General features: G+C 36.5%; 1 protein-coding gene across 4 annotated transcripts in view; it reads left to right on the plus strand.

Moving 5' to 3' along the window:
• The window catches only part of SATB2 (SATB homeobox 2), a 211,028-nt gene that overhangs the window by 129,416 nt on the left and 60,387 nt on the right, over positions 1-21,225 (plus strand). For all 4 annotated transcript variants that reach the window (XM_004458956.4, XM_004458951.4, XM_071216206.1 and 1 more), the window contains 2 exons: positions 15,508-15,720; positions 20,547-20,702. In XM_004458956.4, coding sequence (XP_004459013.1) covers positions 15,508-15,720; positions 20,547-20,702 — 369 coding nt within the window. The remainder of the gene's footprint in view (positions 1-15,507; positions 15,721-20,546; positions 20,703-21,225) is intronic.

The raw sequence follows: 21,225 nt of genomic DNA on the forward strand, positions 1-21,225 counted from the left end.
TATGCTGCAATGTGGTCTATTTGGGTTTATCCTATTTGGATGGATTGAGTGTCTCGGATGTGTATATCCATATCTTTAATTAAATTTGGGAAGTTTTCAGCCATTGTTTTTTTTGTTTGTTTGTTTTTTGTTTTGAATATTCTCTGCCCTTTTCTCTCATTCTTCCTCTGGGACACTCACGATGCATATATTGGTACACTTTATGGTGTCCTACAGATTCCTCAAGCTTTGTTCACTTTTTTTTCTTTCTTTCTTCTTTGTCCTCCTCAGACTGAATAATCTCAATTGTTTTGTCTTCAAGTTCTCTGATTCTTTCTTCTGCCTGCTCTAATCTGCTGTTAACCCCTCTAGGGAATTTTAAATTTCTGTTACTGTGGTCTTTGGCTATGTTTGGATCCTTTCCATAATTTTCTTCTCTCTATTGATATTCTCATACTATCTGTTATTTTCCTGATTTCCATTAGTTATTTGTTCATGTTTTCCTTTAGCTCTTTGAGCATATTATGAACAATTTAAAAAAAGTCTTTGTCTGGTATGTCCCATAGTTAATGGTTTATGATGCTTTAATCTCTTTTTCCTGGGCCATTGCTTCCTGTTTCTTTTTATGTTTTGTAACCTTTTGTTGAAACCTGGAAATTTTGATATTTTAGCATATTATCAGTGGAATTTAGAGTCTGAAGCATCTGTCCCTTAAGCTTGTAACTAGCTAATGTTATGACACAATTTTCCTTGAGTGCAAGGAGCTAACAACAACAACAAACAAACAAACAACACACCTTTCTTAGTCTTTGCAGATTTACCTGTGCAAATGCTGTCCTTCTGGACTTATCCATACAATGAGTTCAGGGACTAGCTCAAGGCCAGATGTAGGCCCCTCACTGACTTCTTTCTTGGCATGGCTCTTGTCTTAGGCATGCTCATGTGGCCCCATGTACACAGTTCTGAGTATACCCTCTTCCCTAGGAAACAGTTTCCTTACAGCTGGGATACTGCACTACATGTGCTATAGTCAGCAATACCTTGCCCCAGGTAGCCACTTAACTGCTCTCCCACAGCATTCTGTAGGAGATATCTGTGTCTTCTAAATGCAGGTCAAGTTCTGGGACAGTGAGTACTTCAAGCCACTATCAGACAGATTGGGCCAGACAAACATGCTCCCAATATGTGCATGAGCATGACTCCAATCCTTCCAGAACTGGGACCAGGGATCTGCACTTGGAGTACAGGCTGCCTCTGTGCAGAGCTGGTGAGGAATGAGGGAAGGGCCAGCCAGGGCACCATGAGATTATACCACTTTTAAGAGGCCTTTTTCTTGATTTATTACTCAACGTGGTAATGCTTCTTTGCAAAAGATGTTTTTGCCAGTTCTTGGTAGTTGTTCAAAGCTTCTCTGGGGGGCCAGACAGAGCCCTGAAGATTCTCAATCTGCTATCTTGATTGAGGAAGGCCCAAGGACTTATTTTTAATGTATTTTTATTTTAATCAATACTTCAAGACAAGGTTTGCTTGACTTCTACCATAATCAGTGATTTGACAACCTTTTACCAATCTGATTTATTATTATTTATTATTATTTTTATTAGATTGTTTTTCATTATGTATTGATTTGTTAATACAAACATATACTGTCTAAACTAAGATAAAAAATTAAGTAACATATTTTGGATGAGGGGAATATCACATTTGAGAAACAGTATCTGGGAGAGCGAATTCATTCAATGCCAGGATGTTGAGTCTCCAGTGTGAGCATAATGTGGTTCTAGGTGCAAGTATAGCAGAGTGTTGTAATTGACAAGCCTGTTTTGCCATTTTGACCATAGATAAAATATATTCTGCGTTATCACCATTTCCTTCTTCACTAATCTTTTCAAAGGAAAGGTTAGCCTTGCTCTTCATGTCTCTGAAGACCTTTGTGACAAATGGGACCCAATGAGAATATTAAGGTAAAAGTGACTAGATGTTTTCTAATCTGGTCACCAGTATTCAGATGATCTCATGATACATTTCTAAATGCTTTTACACCTGGAAACAAAGTGAGATTATCTGGTTTATATACCAGAGAAGGGTTGAGGTAGTTAATATCCCTGCTCTGCTTCCTTGCCTCCCATAGCAGAAAAACTCTTGAAGAGTGACTTCCACTCCAAGGTGTCTGCAGGATCAAGCTGAGGCTGGCATTTTGTTTGGCTTTCTCCCCTTCTCTTCTCTCCCACTACTTTACCAGTTTTCCTTGGAAACAGTTCCTTACAAAATCACTTGTATGGAAATATATCTCAGGATCTGCTTTTCTTTTTAGAGTATGGATCAATGCTGTTGCTACCCTGATGGCATTTGGTTATGCCATGAGGCAAGGGTAGTAGTTCAAATAAGGCATATCTTCACTTTTACCCCCACACCGTTCACAAATCTTAAGCAAGATATTATTATGATCCTATTACAGAAGTTTTACTGTTCTTCTTTCCTTTGAAAATATCATTATTGTTTTAAGCCTGAACCCCTACAAGGCAATGGACTCTACAATGCAATGGACTGATATTGATATTTGCCAGATTTAGTTATGGATTTTGAATGTGAAGAGAGGGAAAGAGAGGGGACAGGGAGGTATTTCCCCCTTCAGCACAAACTTTCACAAAATTTCCATGTCCAGGGTGTCTAACAATATCTACCATAACAAAAATAAAAAACATATAAACAAATAAAGACATTGGATTTGAGGTCTTATGGGATTTCCCAAACTTGACTTAAATAAAAATAATTTTTAATGAGCCTTAATGGTGAATTATATGACTGTGTGAGCTTCAGAATAGCTTTGTCCCTTAACCCTGCCCCACTTCCCATGCTCTGTCAGTGATGCAGATGGTTTCTATAGGACTAATAATCTCAGGGAGCAATAGGATCCATGTGCTGAACAATTTCCTTTTTTTTTTTTTAATATTCTTTTTTGTATTGTGAATTTATTTTAGTGTTGACTTGCTTTCACATACTAGGCCTAAGGATATGAAATATATTGCTTGACTACTGTGTTTATACCTCTACCTATATACAGGGCTCCTATTTGAAATGATGGCAATGTTTTGGTCATTGATGATAGTGATGATAGCACAACATTGTGAATGCAGTTATCAGCAGTGAAATATATATCTGAATTTGATTAAAAGGGAAAATGTTAGATTGTATATTTGGTAACAATAAATTAAAAAAAAAAAATCCATGGAACTACACTACACAATCAACCCTAAATTAAACCATGGACTTTAATTAATAGTACAAATACAAAAATGTGCTATCATCAGTTGTAAAACATGTTCCACACCAATGCAAGGTGTTGGTGGTTGGGTGGTATATAGGAATCATGTATTTTTTGCATGATGTTCTATAAACTCACAACTTCTCTAATAAAGAAGTAAAAAAAAAAAATAACCAGAGGTTTATGACGTTATGAAAATATTTGTGACAGTATTAAGAAAGACAGTATTACTGACGAATGGTTGTGGTATGTCCACTGACCTATAATAAGTTTCATAAACTATATATAGTCAACTTTCCTTTATAAACTCTTATCTAATTTATTTAAAAATCCAGTGACCTGCCTATTCATGTATTCAGAAATCCCCCATTTAGTAACATTGTTTCTCCCCTGAGACCACGCATCTGAGCAAATCTGTTAAATCACATAGAAGGAGCTTTGATTCAAACTAGGCTAAATCAATTGGAATGGATGACCTGCCACGTGTGAGCATTAGAATGTCAGTAAAGGGTAATTAAGTGTGGTCTTCATATACCTTCCATACCACTGTCTGCTTAACTGAATAGCAGAGTTCAAGAAGCATCCTTACACATGTAGTCAGCAATAAGAAGTTTGTATCATTAGAAAACAAGGCTTTTTCCGCTTTCAGTACTTGTAGTATAGTTAATTTTCTTTATCTCCAGCCCACCAAGCCACGACTCAGAAAGTTTCTGGTTCATTTTGTGTCTCAGATAGCTCTGCTGAGCCAGTTCTTAGACTCATGCTTTCAGGAGAAGTACAAATCTGTTTTTTTGCAAAATGTGCTATTACTTTGTTACAGTAGGTCTCTAATTTGGTAACTTGCTCCTTCTTCAGCTCAATGAAAAAGTCACATAGTTATACAATGTGCAGCTTTTTGTCAAAGGCCTTGCTTGAGATATCTGGGCATCCTGTTCTTATCTCATAGAGGTTTTTTAATTACTTTGGAAACTCATTTGGTTGACCTGTCTATATTTGACTACTTTTATTTTTTCATGAGACTGCAAAAAATCTGCTCTTTTACTCATCAAAGCCATATCATTTGAAGAAACATAAGGCAAGGATCATAAATACCATAAATGAACTCACTCAGTGACAGGAGAATATTTTCAATGGATTGAAAAATTAGATTGAATGATATATCAGGAAAGTTGGCAGTAAGGTCAATGGCTAGAAATGTCAATGTCTTTGTGTGAAATGACATAGATTTTGCTTTTATGCTTTTTTGACTTTTATGCTTTATACGTTTATAGAATATACACACCCACAACTATTAAGGCCAAAAGTTGATAAACTTTATATTTTGAAGTGGTGTAGTTAGGAAAAGATACACATCTTTTCGTGTAGCAACAAAACCAGAATCTTAGCAGATTCTCAGAGTCTGAGCTTCCATGAATTACTAGTCAGTGTCTAGGGGGAGAAACTTCTCCTTTAATTACTGTGCTTTACTTACACACATTGTTAGCCAAAGATAGGAACATGTACAGTTTCTATTTGTAGAAAACTTTACCTCCAAGATATTCAGACTTCTTTCCCAGGTGACATCTGGTTTTGGTCATTATTTTCAGTATGCCAGTAGAGATGCAGGCACTCAGCAAGTCATACAGCAACAGAACACAATGTAAATCTAGGTGTCTTGACTCCATGGTCCAGTGAACTAGTTATAAAATGACAAGGAAACCTGTGAGAAAAAGGAAGTCCACCCATTGAAATATGGACTATAAATATGAAATGTCACATATCAGGCATGAACATTTTATTAGGTTTTGAAGTAAATAATATAACTCTTTTGATTTCAGAACATTAAATTAATAAAGTAGGATGAGATGGCCCTGCTTGATTCATAAAATAAGCAATCTTTCATTTCAGAATCACTGGCTTGAATTCATAGATTTAAAGATTATAATAACATTACTATCTCCTGGGATGACTGTGTCTAAAAGTTATTACCAACTCTTAGCTAGAGGGTAGCTCTCTAAGAGGTGGTCTTACTTCAGTTCCTCCTGCAATAAAAAGACTAATGTTTACTAGCTCCTTTTAAGCAACTTTAGCCAAAAAGGGACTGATTAGGTCAAAGGGCTAGTCTAAATACTCTATGGGAGAAGATGGCATTGTGTTCTAGGTAAAAGAAGGTTAACTCAGCAACTGTCAGATTCACATAGACACTCCCCTCCATTCATAAATCCAAGTGAAATAGAAAATTGGGTGTAGAAAAAAAAATATAAAGACACTTTATTTCCCCTCCTTCACAAAACTCAAACTAAAGAATCAGGGATCATGAACATGACAACATGCTGTTCTATTTATTCCTGCCATCCTGACCAATGTGAAAAGTCCTTAAAAATTAAAGCTACTGAAATAATTATAGAAAATTAAGATTTCTCCATTTTACTGAAGCAGAGTCCCTTTTAGTGATGGTTTTATAAGCTTTTGTTACCAATCCCTGACAAGCAGCGATCAAGTCATTTTACAAACAGGGGTCTCTATCCCCAGTAAAGACTTTATTTCACTTCTAGTGAATATGTCTTAGAAGAGACCTATACTTTTAGTGTAAAGGCCAACAGTTTACTACTTTAATTGGTCTCCCTAAATCTTGGGTGATATTTTGTAGTCAAAGTAGAATATTTATAAAAGAAAAGCAAGGAAACCCCAGCTTTAGATCCCATTATTTATGTACTTATTAGCATTGCTTATTTAAAGCAATGCAATAAAAAATAAAAACATATACAATGAGTATTCCTTTCATGAATATTGATTGAAATGATGACCTTTTGACCTGGGGTTAAGTGCATGTTTGTTCACATGAAGTGAATTGAGTTTAAAGTCCAGAGATGCTTTCAGAAAAATATAATTGAATCAATTTGAAGCCAATTGGAAATTGCAAGATTGTTTAAATCCTGCCTTTAACTTTGGTGCCTAAAGTTGTCACTATAGACTAGACCATTTATTTTCAAACTTCTCTCCCTGCAACACCCAGTGAGAAATACTTTTTACATCATGAGCTGGTACACATGTACACGTTTACACACTTAGGTATGTATATCTTTAACTCTATCTCACCTCCACTTCTATCTTTGTGTATTTCCAGAGGAATACCTTCATGAAGCAATACTTGTACCATGTAAGAAGCACTATGGTATTTTCTAATCTATTTAATTCCGTTTCATTATTTTAAAAAAAGTTAGTTATGATCTGCTAAATTGATTTTATGATCCACTGATAATTGCGACCCATTTTAAACAATGATGCAGAATAAGGCTTATTTTAAATGACTATGAAGTAGGAAAAGAAAGCTTTTAAAAAATAGTTCTGACTTTTTGGAAGTAAAACAATAATCATCTTAGTTTAATGCTTTCCCTGAATATCAATATGGTAATTTCATTTTATATAATTTATTAGATTTTTCTTTATATCTTCCTTTATCCCAAATTGTTTTATTTGTCCCACTTCATAAAGGTTCTTTTTTATATTTTCTACCTTTTTTATGAGAAGATATTTTAGCAAAATGTAAGTAGAGTACCTTGAATATTTAGAGTTGAAAATGTAAAATAAGAATTGTACATTGATGCTAGTTCTGTGGTCATTCATTCATCTAATAAATGTTTATTAAATATTCAAAGACTCTGCATTATAATGGTGGCTACCATTTAACACTTAGCATATATCAGGTACTGTTATAAGCTCTTCATCCTGAAGAAAGTAGAATTATCTCAATTTTACAGGTGAGGAAACTGGCACAGGAAGATTAATCCTTGTCCAGTTGAAGACCAATTTTTAGAAGGTCTGACTTCAGAACTCATACCTATAAGTATTTTATTCTCATTCATTTCTGCTATCTGAGAGAGGAAGAGATGAAAGGAATGAATGAAACAAGTAAACAGCCTTTTAAACTGGTAATTCTATTATGGTCTGGTAAGCACTGTGATGGGTCCCAAGTGCTGTGTGAGAATAGAGCTTTTGACTCTGGAGGTCATTGAAGTTAATGCAGAAATATTTCAGAAGGAAAGAGTAATATTTTATTACTGTCTCAGGACAGAGCCAATTTGTATGTTAATACTGCTTTACTTCTTATATCTGAATGCATCAGATACATTTGAGATATAAATATTCAATAAATGTAATTTTTTGTTTTGTTTTGTTTTTGGAAAGTACTATTTTTGCCAATGTTTTGACAAAGTAGCCAAAGCTAGTAAATTTTTTGGGCAGCTTGCCAACAGTTGTTTCACAGAACACTCATTGAAACTAGGAATACCAGGACCCAAGACTTTGTGAATGAAATAGTCATGGTGCCAGGTACTTGAAGTGTTAGAAGAAACGATGTATGTGCCCAGAGCTAAGAATACCACTGGTAACAAGTTTCCAGAAGGAACCTGTTCAGTTCTCTCCTTTTACTTTTTAGTACTAAGGTGTTTAGAAAATTTTGACCTGGATTGTGCATAGCCCACATTTCACTACCTAAGACTTTTAAAGATTGTAAGGGAGAAGAGATAAGGAGGAAAACAAGATGGACCTGTTTATCTAAGTGTATCTATCATGCATAGATTAGGTAGGTAAAATATGGTAAAGTTGCCAAGAATCTGTTTTTGACTTGGTTCCTCCGTTGTGTGTGCTCAAATGTGACTTGGGCATGAGTGTTGCAGTTAAGAGAGCTCAGACAGTTTTGGTTTCAAGAATGTTCTGTGTACTCCCTTGCTTTGTGGTGTATGCTTACTGTACTCTTTTGTGTCAGATAGCACAAGTCCATTTAATAAACTACAGATCTGGGGTACATGAAATATTTGTTCTAAAGTAGAGTTGTATGGTCCCAACTTTCAGTTTCGATTATTTTAAGTGTTTTCAGTAGGTTGAATGAAAAGATCCTATGTATAATGTGAGTCAGGCTTTCAAGGTATAACCTACTAGGGCCTGCTGCTCAACCAAGTTATACTGCCTACTCCTCAGAAATATGAATAAATCTGCATTCAGTGCCTTGTTACAATCCTATATTCCTATAATCCCCAACTACCCATTGAGTGTAACATGTTCATATTTAGATATACATTCATTGTGTCAGAAGGTATATACATATAAACACACACACATATATTTGTATAGTCTTTTAGGGCTTTACAGAATACATCTCTTCAGTACCAACATTTGTCTGCAAATGTTACTTTTGTATATGCATGTATATTTGCAGGGTACATTAATTCCCTTTAGATGCTCAATTTTGTCCATCCCAATCCTACAAAATTGCCACATGCGTAGGCTGTCTTTTCTAATAAAGAAATATTGTAATAAAAGAGATGTTTTATTAAACTAATGCAATAATGACATTTTCTTTGAGGATTTAACACATCGTTTTTAATAATAAAAATTAAATTGTCATTGTTGTGCCCTGTATACATTTTATTCAAATCAGCTAAGTATTCTGGCTTTATGGCTGAGCAATGCTCTGGGGGATGAGGAGGGGCCAGTATTTTTAGCATTACACAAATTCATTTCAGCAGTCACTTTTATGGTAGTAGGGTTGTAGATTGTGGCTAAGAGACCCAGTGAAAGCCATTTATATTTGTGAGCAGAGGGACAAGTGCCTCTCAGGGGTTATCTGTAAGGAAATGAGACTAGAGAAGAGGAGAGAAACGATTCAGTCGTATCAGCTTGCAGATGGTATGGTGTTAGTAATACTCTCTACAGCCACACAACTGTTTTCACTGCTTCCACTGACTCTGGATCAACCATTGAAATTTAAGTGTCCACTTTGTGTGTTTAGGCTAGGAATTTGGCATTCCCTTGTGAGGATTCCAGTTTTTGACTGTCATCTCAGCTGGACGCAGACATTTCAAAATTGTGTGAAAATAAAGACTAACAGAAAAAAAACCAACCACCTGCAAAAGCAGTAGTGAAATGTGAGGAAGGAAACTTTTTTTTTTCTTTTTTTGGTCACTGAAAGTAATATCAAGGGAAGTAGGTGATAAGCTGGCCATGCTCAGGGGAAGATGGAGGGTGGTCCATATGAGTGTCAAGATCCCTTCCAGCTCAGACGTTCTGTGATTTTAATCTGTAAAATGGAGTATATATGATTTTTTAGCCTTGATAATTTGTTATAGCACCATTTGTTTAAAGCAATACATAATTATGAACTAAAATACATTTTGATGCCTAACTAATAACTATAAATATGATTTTGAATCATACATCTTTAAGGAGATGTTTTTATTTCTGAAGAGGACTGTCATTATACCTTATATAATTTGTTGACGTATCACAAAATTAGTAAGTTAAATACATGATTAAGGGATAGGTCATTTTTTCTCCAAAATATCCAGTTTAAATATTTCAAAGTAGTGCCAAGAGTAGGATTTTTACTTTTAGCACAGCAGTCAGCAGTATATATATGATGTCTTTGGGTTTATATGACATTCTTATGTCTACCTTTTTCCAAATTGGAATCTAGTACTTTCAGACTATTTGCTTTATATGATAAATGAGCATAATTTGGATTAGTTTCTTCGAAAGTATATATTATAAAAAAATGTGCAAATATTGCAAGTTACCCTTTCTACCTCCCACTTCAATTGCCACAAACAGAATCATAATTTACAAATATGAAAACAGTCTACAGCTAGTTTAAGGCTTTTTCCAGAGAGAAGCACTGTGGTTTGGCTGGGCCAGTTTCTTTGTACACACCTGGTGTATATCACTTTAAAAAATAAATTATGCCTCATTAAATTACAATTAAATGGAATCACGATCATTTGTTTTTCTGGAAGGAAGATGTTTTGCATATTGAAAGCCTAATTTGTTGCAGGTGACAAAAAGGCTGAACAGATTATCTAATATCACTTCATTTGGGAGATAATGTTTGCTAGTTAGTTTGTGTATACTCCAGTAGTTCAGAATTATATTAATGTGGACTGTATTATTTCTACTTCAAAATGTCTTCTGCCACTTTGTCATTCTTTTAGTTCTTCACCAAGGAACAGTGTTGTGTTTTTTTTCGGTTTTTTTTTTAATCAAAGAAGCAGAGCCTTCTCTTTATATTCTGGGTTAGTCACCCTCCTTCATTTTCTCCAAATACTCTAATTCTGCCCAATCCCTCTCTTGCTTCCCAGGGTTTCACCATTATCTCTATATCCAGGCATGATATACCTTTCAAATCCCAGCCAAGCCAAATACCACTTTTCTAAAAAGTTTTTCCTGAGTCCTGCAGTTGGAAATACTTTTCCTCTCCTTTGAGCAGAGACGGCACTCATTCCATCGTATTTAGGGCATTTATCATCTTTTACATTGTATTACTATGGCTATTGCCATAAACTCCTTCAGAACTGAATCTGTCTCTTACTTGTCCTTTCTTTCTTTCTGAGCTTTGTACCAAGTCCTAAATAATAAATGAATTAATAGAACAATCTGTCATTAATTTGGTAATACATATATTGACTTTGGAGGTTCCCTAGATAATCAGTGGGAGATATAGCCTAATCATACATTGTTACCAAAAGCCTGAGAACCATGAAGAATTAACATTTCTTAAAATCTAGTCGGTAGTGATCCCACTTTTGCTCTCAGCCCAGGAGTGACCTGGGGGGCTGTGAGGGGTTTAGGCACAGTGTTTCTAAAACCTGGCCCAGGTGTATGTTCCCTTATTGTTCTCATAAAGGATAGCATGACTGACTTATCAAAGGTAGAGTTTCTCACTGCTTTCAGACAAGGCCTCAAGGGCTAGTGCAGATACTTGGAAGTAAATTTTCTACAGCTCACTATGGGTAAAGTTTCCCAAACATTTCTGAGCATCAGTGTGTATCTCATACCCTAATAGTTTGTGGCAAACTATACAGGTTGTTGAAAAAATATGGAAGTCATAATATGGTAATAAGATAGCTCATTGATAGAAACTGCAGGTTCAGAAAATGTAAGGTCCTTTATTATAAAGATTATTAAAAAATACTAGAAATAATAAGTACATTGACTTTTCATTTATAAAGTTAGTCAGAAATCTTTGTTTTCTCTGTGAAGACAGTCTAAATTAGCAGTCAAACTAGATGGGATTGTATTAAGTTACCCCTAGTTCTGCTCTTTGAATTATTTTGCTTTTATTGAATGCTCTGCCAGACTCTTCTGTTCTTCGTTGATTTTGGAAATTTTATGAAGCTTACAAAATCCTCCATTAATAGACTGAGATTCTCTTTGCCTGACTCCCTTGTTCTTTTTTCAGTGTCTTGTAACCCAAGAGTTATTGTGTAAGGTGTCTTTCTACCCTGTGCAGATGCTCATTCTTATTCTCAGTCAACTTGTTTCCTGGGCTTACATAACCTCTGCTAACACCGTGAAGGGAATTGTTATAATCTCTCCCTTGAGAAGACTCTGTTGCCTACAATGAGGAAAATACTTAATGGCCACTTTACTCAGTACTTGCAATATGTTTTAATATAATTACTGATATGAAAGTTTAATAAGCAATATCCTGGTTAATTTATTAATTTTCTTCCATTTACACATTCTTAATATTCATGACCTTTCTATTCAGAAAAGTACATCGTTTTTATGGCACCCAGGTGCCATGCCACATTTTCTGTATCTCAGTCTGCATAATGGGAATGTCTAAATGACACCTTCTGCCTGGCTGGTTGATAATTAAAATGCCAGACAAAAGAGTGGCAAGGGCTTTAGAAATATTTATGTGAGATAAATTATTAATTCATGTTCTATTCAAGACAGTTTCAGTATGATAAACATTTACTTATCTTGATAATTAGTTGGGGTGATTTGTGGTAAAAATTAAGTTATGCTGTAAATTTTCTTCTGATGATTTTGTTCAACTAAATAAACTCATTTTACATTTATGAGCCGAGGAATTTGGACTACATTTTTTAAAATTCCAGTTTAAATAGTTAAAAGCACCTGAAGAAGAGTCTCCATAAAATAACTGAAACCTACTGTGCCTACCAGTTAGCCACTTGTTATTGAAAATGTCTGAGGTAAAAAGAATCCACTGTGGGACCACAACCTACACAGATGAGCATTTAAGTAAATAATTTAGAACAATGTACTAATTCTCTGGGGCAATAAACAGAGCTGGTGCTGGCCACCTTGTTGGTTTGAGACTATCTTCAATTAGGTGAATGAACCAGAGGCAGCGGTATATTCCATAAGCCCTTAAAAGACAAATATTTTCTCATTCATTTTAAAAATGATACTCATAGGGAGTCATTTTCAAGGATGCTTTCTCTTCATTTTTCTTGGAGATGACTTAATTTCCCTATAAGTTTATTCCATATGCAAAAAGCACAGGGGAAGGAACTATACAATTCAAAGTGTGTATGTGGGTGTGTGGGGGGGATGAGTAGCTGGGGCGGGAAGCAAACCAAACCAAGCAAGAAAAAATAAAACATGCCATGCTTCAGAGTCACTCTTACTGACTAAGAAAGAAGGAGCAAACTTATAATTTTGAGCCATGGTCCATTAAAACAATAGTTTTTGTTATTTCATTATTCTCTATGCAAGACCTTTGCTGTAATGTATTCCACAATTAGAGGAAGAATACATTTACAGATTTTGCCTTTGAATTATCATAAATGTAATTATAACTCTCATAAAGAATAGATCCATGTAGACCCTGAAACTCCTTCAAATGTTAATAGTCTGAGATTTATTAAAATACTAAAGAAATACTGAAAGAAAGAAAGAATTGGAGGGAGGGAGGGAAGAAGGAGGGAGGGAAGGAAGGAAGGAGGGAGGGAGGGAGGGAAGGAAGGAAGGAAGGAAAGGAGGATGGGAGGAAGAGCCCGGCAGACTGACTTTTTCTATATGTTCAGGGTTCAGCATTAAAGAACACTTAGAAAATATCAATTTGAGTGTCTTTTTTTAAAAAAAATTTCTCTCCCCTCCCCCCACCCCGCCCTCTCGGAGTCGTCTGCTCTCTGTGTCCATTTGCTGTGTGTCCTTCTGTGACTGCTTCTATCCTTATCAGTGGTACCGGGAATCTGTGTTTCTTTTTGTTGCGTATCTTGTTGTGTCAGCTCTCCGTGTGTGCAGCGCTATTCTTGGGCAGGCTGCACTTTCTTTCGCACTGAGCGGCTCTCCTTAGGGGGTGCACTCCTTGCACGTGGAGCTCCCCTACGCGGGGGACACCCCTGCGTGGCACGCCCGCATCAGCACTGCGCATGGGCCAGCTCCACACGGGTCAAGGATGCCCGGGGTTTGAATCGTGGACCTCACATGTGGTAGGCGGACCCCCTATCCATTGGGACAAGTCCGCTTCCAGTGAGTGTCTTAATTCTACTGGAAATTGGTAGTGATTTTAAATCCATTTCCCTATTGCTTCTCCAACAAATTAATTTGGAGGTTTTTATCCTCAAACCAAACAACCCATTATGAATATTTCAGGTTGTTTAGTGGAAGTAGAATATCCTGCCTTAAGTAGGATAACTTAAGGCAGAACTGAATTTTAATTTCAGAAAGAGAATCAATACCTTGATGGTGTAACATTTTCTGGAGGGCAAGTGTCTCACTTGTTTGTTCTAAAAGCATAGCAAGAAATCTGGATATTATTAGAATCATTTTACCAGCAGGATATTTTTACATACACATCCTACCTTGCTTTTTCTTTGAGCATGCATGAATACAAACACTTGTTAACATTACTTCTAGCTTCATTTTGTGGCATATTATATTCTTATTCTTATCCTGACATTTCTGTATGAAACATACACACACACTTATCCCTCCCTAGCAGTGTTTATAAATGTGTTTCTAGCAAGTATTAGTTAGGACATCTCTAATTAAGGTAATATGACTCAAAACTTTCAGAACAATCTCATGTTAATGCCACTTCTAGGTTCCTTGGAGGAAAATTGTCTTGCATGATGTTTTGAGTAGTGATTACCTCCTTGGAGTGGTGAGAACTGTGTGATGCACATTCCTATAAGTGGCATTTGTTTTACTCTATGAGAATGTGTCACTTTATTTTTAAAATTGTCTACCTTACCCTGCAGATTACTAGCCAATCAGACATGGGAAATCCATTTGCATCTAACGTCTTTATCTATTTAAACCATTTATTAGAAATCTGATAGTACTTTCTTTGTATTAATTTTCACCTTTGTGAAAACTTCTTTGGTATCTGTACTTCTTCACTACTGTTATAGAAATAACCTTTCATGACTTGGAGTTGTCCATCGGTTCTAAGATACAGGGTTAACATCTTTGTTCTTCCTATGGATAATCTTATGCCCTGATCTCCTGATGACATGAGGCTAGGAATGTTAAGTGATACCTCTGTGCGTATGTGCAGAATGGGAAATGGATCTGCCTATACCCAAAGTACTACAGTGTTCCAAATCAGATTTTCCACTCTTTTTCTTGAACCCATATTATTTTTCTCTGTACTTACAAGCAACAGTCTCCTTTGTGAATTCTTTGTCATCAGAGCACAATGAACATACAAATTTCCTAATTAAAAGCTTTCTTTTTGGATGAACCACACACTCAGAAAATATCTGAGCTTATCATGCCATTCTTCATGGTGTGCTCTGGTCCTCACTGTATGGGACTACATTTTTGTTATTTTAATTGTGGGAGTAGAGCTTCCCCCATGAGAGCATCTCATGAAAATTTTGGGTACCCTCCAGTACATATGCAAGGATATCTATGTTGTTCGTGTGGATTGAGAAGTTATCAGAGGGTTAATTCAAATTCTAGCCATTTGCTTTGTGTCTTTTTTTTTTCCCCCATAAGAAACATCTACATTGAAAACAGTGGCTGGTCATGCAGAAATCCAGCCAAACTTTCTCTCCTTTTTAATCGATGTAAATCTCCCATGCTGTTTAAATGTCGGAACTAAATTTACCAAACTTGGCAGATTTGTAAAGCTGAGCAGGACTGCCAAGTTTTCCCAGTTTCAAGCAGAGAGAGTTCTAACAGTTCCTGAAATACTTGTAGGAGGCACCTGGTGGTAATTGCGTTTTCACAATTCTTCCCAAGTGCCTACCTTGCTAGCTGGCACCTCTGTACACTGATGATTATTACAGTGATGATAAAGTGTCAGAATAGAATGGTCCCAAAATAAGGAACAGCCCCCAGAAGGCAAGCATCTTCCCGGAAAAGCTTCTTCTTGGAAAACCCTAAAGAATTAGACTGAGGTTCTTGACATCACAGCCCAGCTGATTACACCAGACAAATAAAGGGGAGAGAGAGGTTGAAAAGGGAAGTCACACACATATACATTTATATACAATTTGGCCTTTTTTTTCTCCCCATTTCACCAGGGATTGTTATCTGAGATTCTGCGTAAAGAAGAAGACCCTCGGACAGCCTCTCAGTCTCTTTTAGTAAACCTGAGGGCCATGCAGAATTTCCTCAATCTGCCGGAAGTGGAGCGGGATCGCATCTACCAGGATGAGAGGGAACGGAGCATGAACCCCAACGTGAGCATGGTCTCATCGGCCTCTAGCAGTCCCAGCTCCTCCCGAACCCCTCAGGTGAGATATTTGCCCCACTGACTTTTCACTTTGCCTTGGAAACATCTTGCATTCACGGATACTGTGTTTTCTCTCTAAAATTAAGGAACATAATTAAAGGATTTCTTAATCCACTTACTGTATTGGTCCAAGGAGCTGAACCTCTGATCATATAACAGTAACTTTTCTGTACTATATATCATATGTCATTTCTGTCCCTTTAGGAAAGTCCAGTTCTTCCATGCAAGAGAGGGTGCTAGAATGCCTATACAAGCTGCTTAGTTATCTGCTTAGTAATGGAAGATGGGCTTAGGGGTTTTGCATTGAAGCTGAGTTTGCAAAACAGTCATGATGTTTTTCTTCAGTTGTTTATGAAGGAAAATTGTTTACTTTTTGGTTGTGGGAGAGAAGGCTGTTGAAGACAGGAAAAGGTGAATGTTACAAGTTCTGCTTTATGCAGTCTGAAAAAGACAAAGTGGGGGGACAATCTATGTGTAATGGAAGCACCATATGCAGTAGCTAGGTCCGAATGACTGGTTTACCATGCAGTGATCCCTTAGGGAATGGTAGTAAAAGGTAGGCTATAATTATGTTCCTTTCTAGGATGGTCTTCCCATGGGATTGGGTGACTTGACTTTTTACTCTTCCTCTCTTCACATTTTGAAAGTATTCTGTTCTCAGGCCTTCCTGCAAATGCTTAAGTCTGGTAAGCCTGTGTGCTTCAAGGATCCTAACTGAAGGATGGAGGTTTCAGGCAGTAAGGAGTTACTTCCAATTCAGATCTGAGCCCACTCATTTCTAGCCTGCTACCTGTTTCCCCTAAACTTTTGCTACTCAATAGATTTAGGATAAAACTATCCTATTCACTGTTGCTAGAATGGTTGCAAGTTTCATCTAAGTGATAGTTCTCAAAACAAATATTTAACAGATATTTATACAAATTTGAAAACTGGGTACTTTGACATCAAAGATTTTTTGCTTAGATATTACAGTGTTGGTTTTATCTGTTTGTTTTCTGGTAAGTTCCAAGGAACTGATTAAGCATAGAAGCTGAATTTTGTTTAGTAGAAATATTTGAGCTTTTCCAAGTACATCCATTTTTTTTCCCCAAACTTCTTAACTCTTTTTATATTTTTGCATTCTGCAGTGGATTTTTAATTGTAGATCAGTTTCTATCATGCCCTGCCAAAATTGTGAGATTTATGCTTAGTTTTTAGTGAATTATTAGTTTTAGTTACTGTTAAACCGAAATTAAGTTACTTGACTGCTTACTTTGGATAAGTGTAACCAAGCCGTGTTTTGTTGTTTTTTTTAAAAAATTTTGGTCCATACATATTGAATTAGTGAATTGGGTGAGTTGTAAATTTGCAGTACTGTTTACTCTTATTACAGTCACAAGGTGTTGATTTTTTTTTCTTTTTTTGCCATATTTGAAGCTGATTAAATCATTATAGGTGAATTCAGCCTTGTTTCATAGCCATTTAACCAGGCAGTTCTTCTGAGAAAGTCACTTCTACTTGTAAAGAAAATAATACAGGTCTTAATATTTTGTTTTTCCTCCTTTGTAATATTTTTCTAAGAAGATTATATCTTGGGCACCTTTTCAAAGACTTGAGAGCTTTCAGAGCCAGACCAACTTACAAAAGCCACACAGGATCAGAATTCTGCTTTTTTTAAACAGTAGAAAATCTCATCTAGAAAATTCCTAGATAAAATTGTCCTTTAAGGATAAGTATAATGGATAAATTGATAATTTAATTTCATAAATAGTTGTTAGATTTCTGAAGATAAATATGAAATAGTTAAATGTTTTTTGAGAACACAGCTGTAGCACTGTATTTATACATTCTCTGGAACTTTTTTTTCTGTAAAAGTTTAAGAAAGAGGGAGGTAGTGAAGTCTTTAAAAATATTCCATGATTATCTTCCTACTCCAAATCCTTTACAGATATATCTCAACAGTAAAGACCCACAATTCCTTAAAGCTTTCATTATAAGATCAGATGTTAAAGGGGAACCCACTGACTCTGCCTTTTAGTTGGAGAGAGTGATCTAGACAGCTCAGGTAGCATTATATAGATGTGGGGAGATTATTTTCCAGGCCCTGTGAAAACTTTTAATAGTTTAAAAACAAATCGGAGAAATTTCACATTCAAAATTAAATAGCACCAGAATCTCTTCTATAATTCTTCAATTGGACCTTATTCTCTGATGTATTTAATAATAATAAAACAACAAGGATAAGAATGATAATTGATGAACATTTGTTGTATATAAGATCAGATATTTTGAGCATTTGACATGAACATAATCCTAACCCTTTTGGGTTGTTATCATCATTTTACTGAGACTAAAGGTAGGTTACGTGACTTGTCTAAGTCATATGGCTGAATGGTAGAGCTAGGATTTGAACCCTCGTACTTTTGATTCCATTTATATATATTGTAGTGCCTTGAAGGGTTTCTGCTTAGCACCCAGGATCCTAGGGAAGTTGACAAGTCAAGTATGATGAGAAAGTCATTGGAGCTATGAAGGAACTTGAGTTGAGAAAGGCAGAAATGAGATGCTTAAATACACATTTAATAGGAAAAGTACTGTGGGTTAATTAGACATTTTGAAAAGAAAAAGGAGTTTATTGGAAAAAGATCACAGAGAATTGGATTATTATGGGAAGGCCCCAAACTAGAGGGGAAAACAGTGGCCAAAACCTGGAGTTTCTGGAGGCTGTTTAGCATGGTGCTTCTAAGTCCATTCTTTGGAGCCTGAAAAATTTGTGTTCAGTTCATGGTTCCTTCTCTTACTGCTTCATGTTTTTCCAGCATGTTAAATATTCTCTTTTGTGTTCTTTTTTTTTTTTTTTTTTTTACCTCTAAAATAAAAAATAACAACGCCTAACTCATTGGGTTCATAAAAGAATTAAATGAGATAACTAAGGCAAAACACTTTCTGGAGTGCCTGGCACATACAAAGTACCCCATAAATTATATTTATAATTACTCTGCTGTAACTAGAAAATTTCATAAGGCAAAGAGGTAGAAGGAAAATTGCAGAAACCACTGAACTTTCTTAGGAATCAAAACCTTCATGGCAAGTTAAGGCATTAAGTCCAGCTTCAAGACACCATTAGGAATCCTCAGTATTGAGAAGTGAACAGTGAACTAAAGTAGACTCACTGGTATTCTACTGTAGACTTACTGGGATTCTAGCAGTGAAAGAACTTATATCATTGATGTGGAGGCAGTGGCCACTGGAGTACTGAGGGCAGGAAGTGGGAAAAACAGGTGTCATATGGGGGCATTTTCAGGTCTTGGTAATTGTCCTGTATTACATTGCAACAACAGATATAGGCCATTATATATCTTGCCATAATCTACAGAATTGGGTGAGAGAGAGTGTAAACTACAATGTAAACTTTAATCAGCGCTTAGTGGCAATGCTCCAAAATGTGTTCATCAGTAGTAATGAATTTACCTTACTAATGAAGGATGTTGTTAATTGGGAAAATGTGGTAGGTGTGGGGAGGGGGGGGGGGGCGGGGGGGGTATATGGAAATCCCCTGTATTTTTTATGTGATAGTTGTGTAATCTAAGAGTCTTGGGGAGGGGGGGAGGACTCCATTAGGAATCATTTCCCATGGCCCAGGGCTGTATGCTCTGCCTTTCTTCTGACCAGCGTACAGTTTAGTCCAATGGGGAATGGCTCAGGGCATCAGCAGAGGGAAGGCTCTTTTTCTGGGATTTGGAGACAACTTTCTTGGTTTGGAAATCTAGGGTGAGTGGAGGCACACAAAAAAAATTCAGATTAGAGCAATCAACTGGCAATGCTTATGAACCCAAGGATGAGCATGAACTTTTCCCAGAATCCTACTGACAGATGGCTGGGCTGAAGGGAGCACTTTTAAAATTATTTTCATCGTCTCTTGTTAGGCCAAAACCTCAACATGGACAAGAGACTTCCCTGTTAAGGTGGATCACTTCAGCTTTCTGAAAAGGCTACTCAGCCCCTTCTCATTAGATACTGGGAATGCATTTTAGGGCTCAGGATCAAGCAAATGCTCTAACAGTCCTTTGGATCAAGTAGTTTCAAATGTTTTAGGGTTCCTAATCCTAAGAAGTACAGATACTTTCTATATTGTCCTTCATTTGTCTCTGAAGCTGATGGGAAATCATTCAATTAAAACGAGCAAGGCAGAATACATAAAACCACAATATGAGTTTAAGAAAATGAAAACGGCACATGAAAGGCATTCTGAAGCCTAGTTTTATGAAATGAAATTTTGTTTCATTTCCACTGATTTCCTAGGTGAAATTAGGTGACTGTCTGGATAGCATAATGATGATAATGATGGGAAACTATACATACTCGAGTGACATACATAAAGCTTTAATAAAGAATGAGAGAGACTCAGGGGAGTGCATTAAATTGAGTAATAATTTATTATTTAGAGATCTCTACCCATTTACTCATTTTTTTTTTTCCGGGAAAAATTAGCTCTTGCTCCAAGGTGTGCCATTTTTAGAAAGAAAAAAGAAACTGTATGTTTTGCATGCTTGTTTTGCAGTTAGACGGTGGCTTATAGTTCAGTGCCCAAGGTAGCCATCCTACCTGTGAACCATCCAGGATACTGAGGGAGGAAGAACAGGTTTACAGGATGCTGCATGTCCTATAGGAATGCACTGCAATTATTTCCAATCACAATTAACCTGATTAGAATAATGGACAGGAAGTGTCCCTCTGTAGCTAATGCAGTTTGGCATCAGCTGACTGAAATCCTTTGATAATTTCTGCACAGATGGCTGGGCTGAATGCAGCACTTTTTAAATTATTATTTTCATGGTCTCTTGGTAGGCCAAAACCTCGACACCGACAGCAGACCTCCCCGTTAAGGTGGATGGCGCCAACGTCAACATCACAGCTGCCATTTATGACGAGATCCAACAGGAGATGAAAAGGGCCAAGGTGTCTCAAGCCCTGTTTGCTAAAGTGGCTGCAAATAAAAGTCAGGTGAGTGGTTTTTAAAAGAGCAAAAGCAAGGGCTGGAATAAGACCTTTCTCTTCCTCCCACCAATAAAAATACATCTGTTCTTATAATAATAATAATAAATAATAATCCCCAGGGAAGCTGTCCTGTTTTGCCTTTTGCACTATAGTTTGCCTTTACTCTCATTGGAGTTCACAATAGAGACAAAGTAAAAACCTGGCTTTCTTCTTTTGAAGCATTAAAAAAAAAAAACTGCCTTGAATGATTTAACTCCTAATTCTAAATCTTGCTATTTATCTTTTTTCTTGGTGGGTGGGGGCGGGGGGGGGGGAGTGCGGAGAAAGCAGTGGTAGTGGTGATTTGAGCAAAACTTTGAATTGGATATGCAAAACATCACCTTTCTGAGACTGAACTTTAGCCAGGTATCATCACCTCTCTTATTCCCTTCAGGGGAATGGCTTACTTTGTCATAATAAACACATTTCCCAAACCCCAGAGACACATTGAACTGTCACGTGTTTCTTTTATGTATAGGATACAGTTGTT

Source organism: Dasypus novemcinctus, chromosome 7 (assembly GCF_030445035.2).
Source record: "Dasypus novemcinctus isolate mDasNov1 chromosome 7, mDasNov1.1.hap2, whole genome shotgun sequence".
NCBI lineage: Eukaryota > Metazoa > Chordata > Mammalia > Cingulata > Dasypodidae > Dasypus > Dasypus novemcinctus.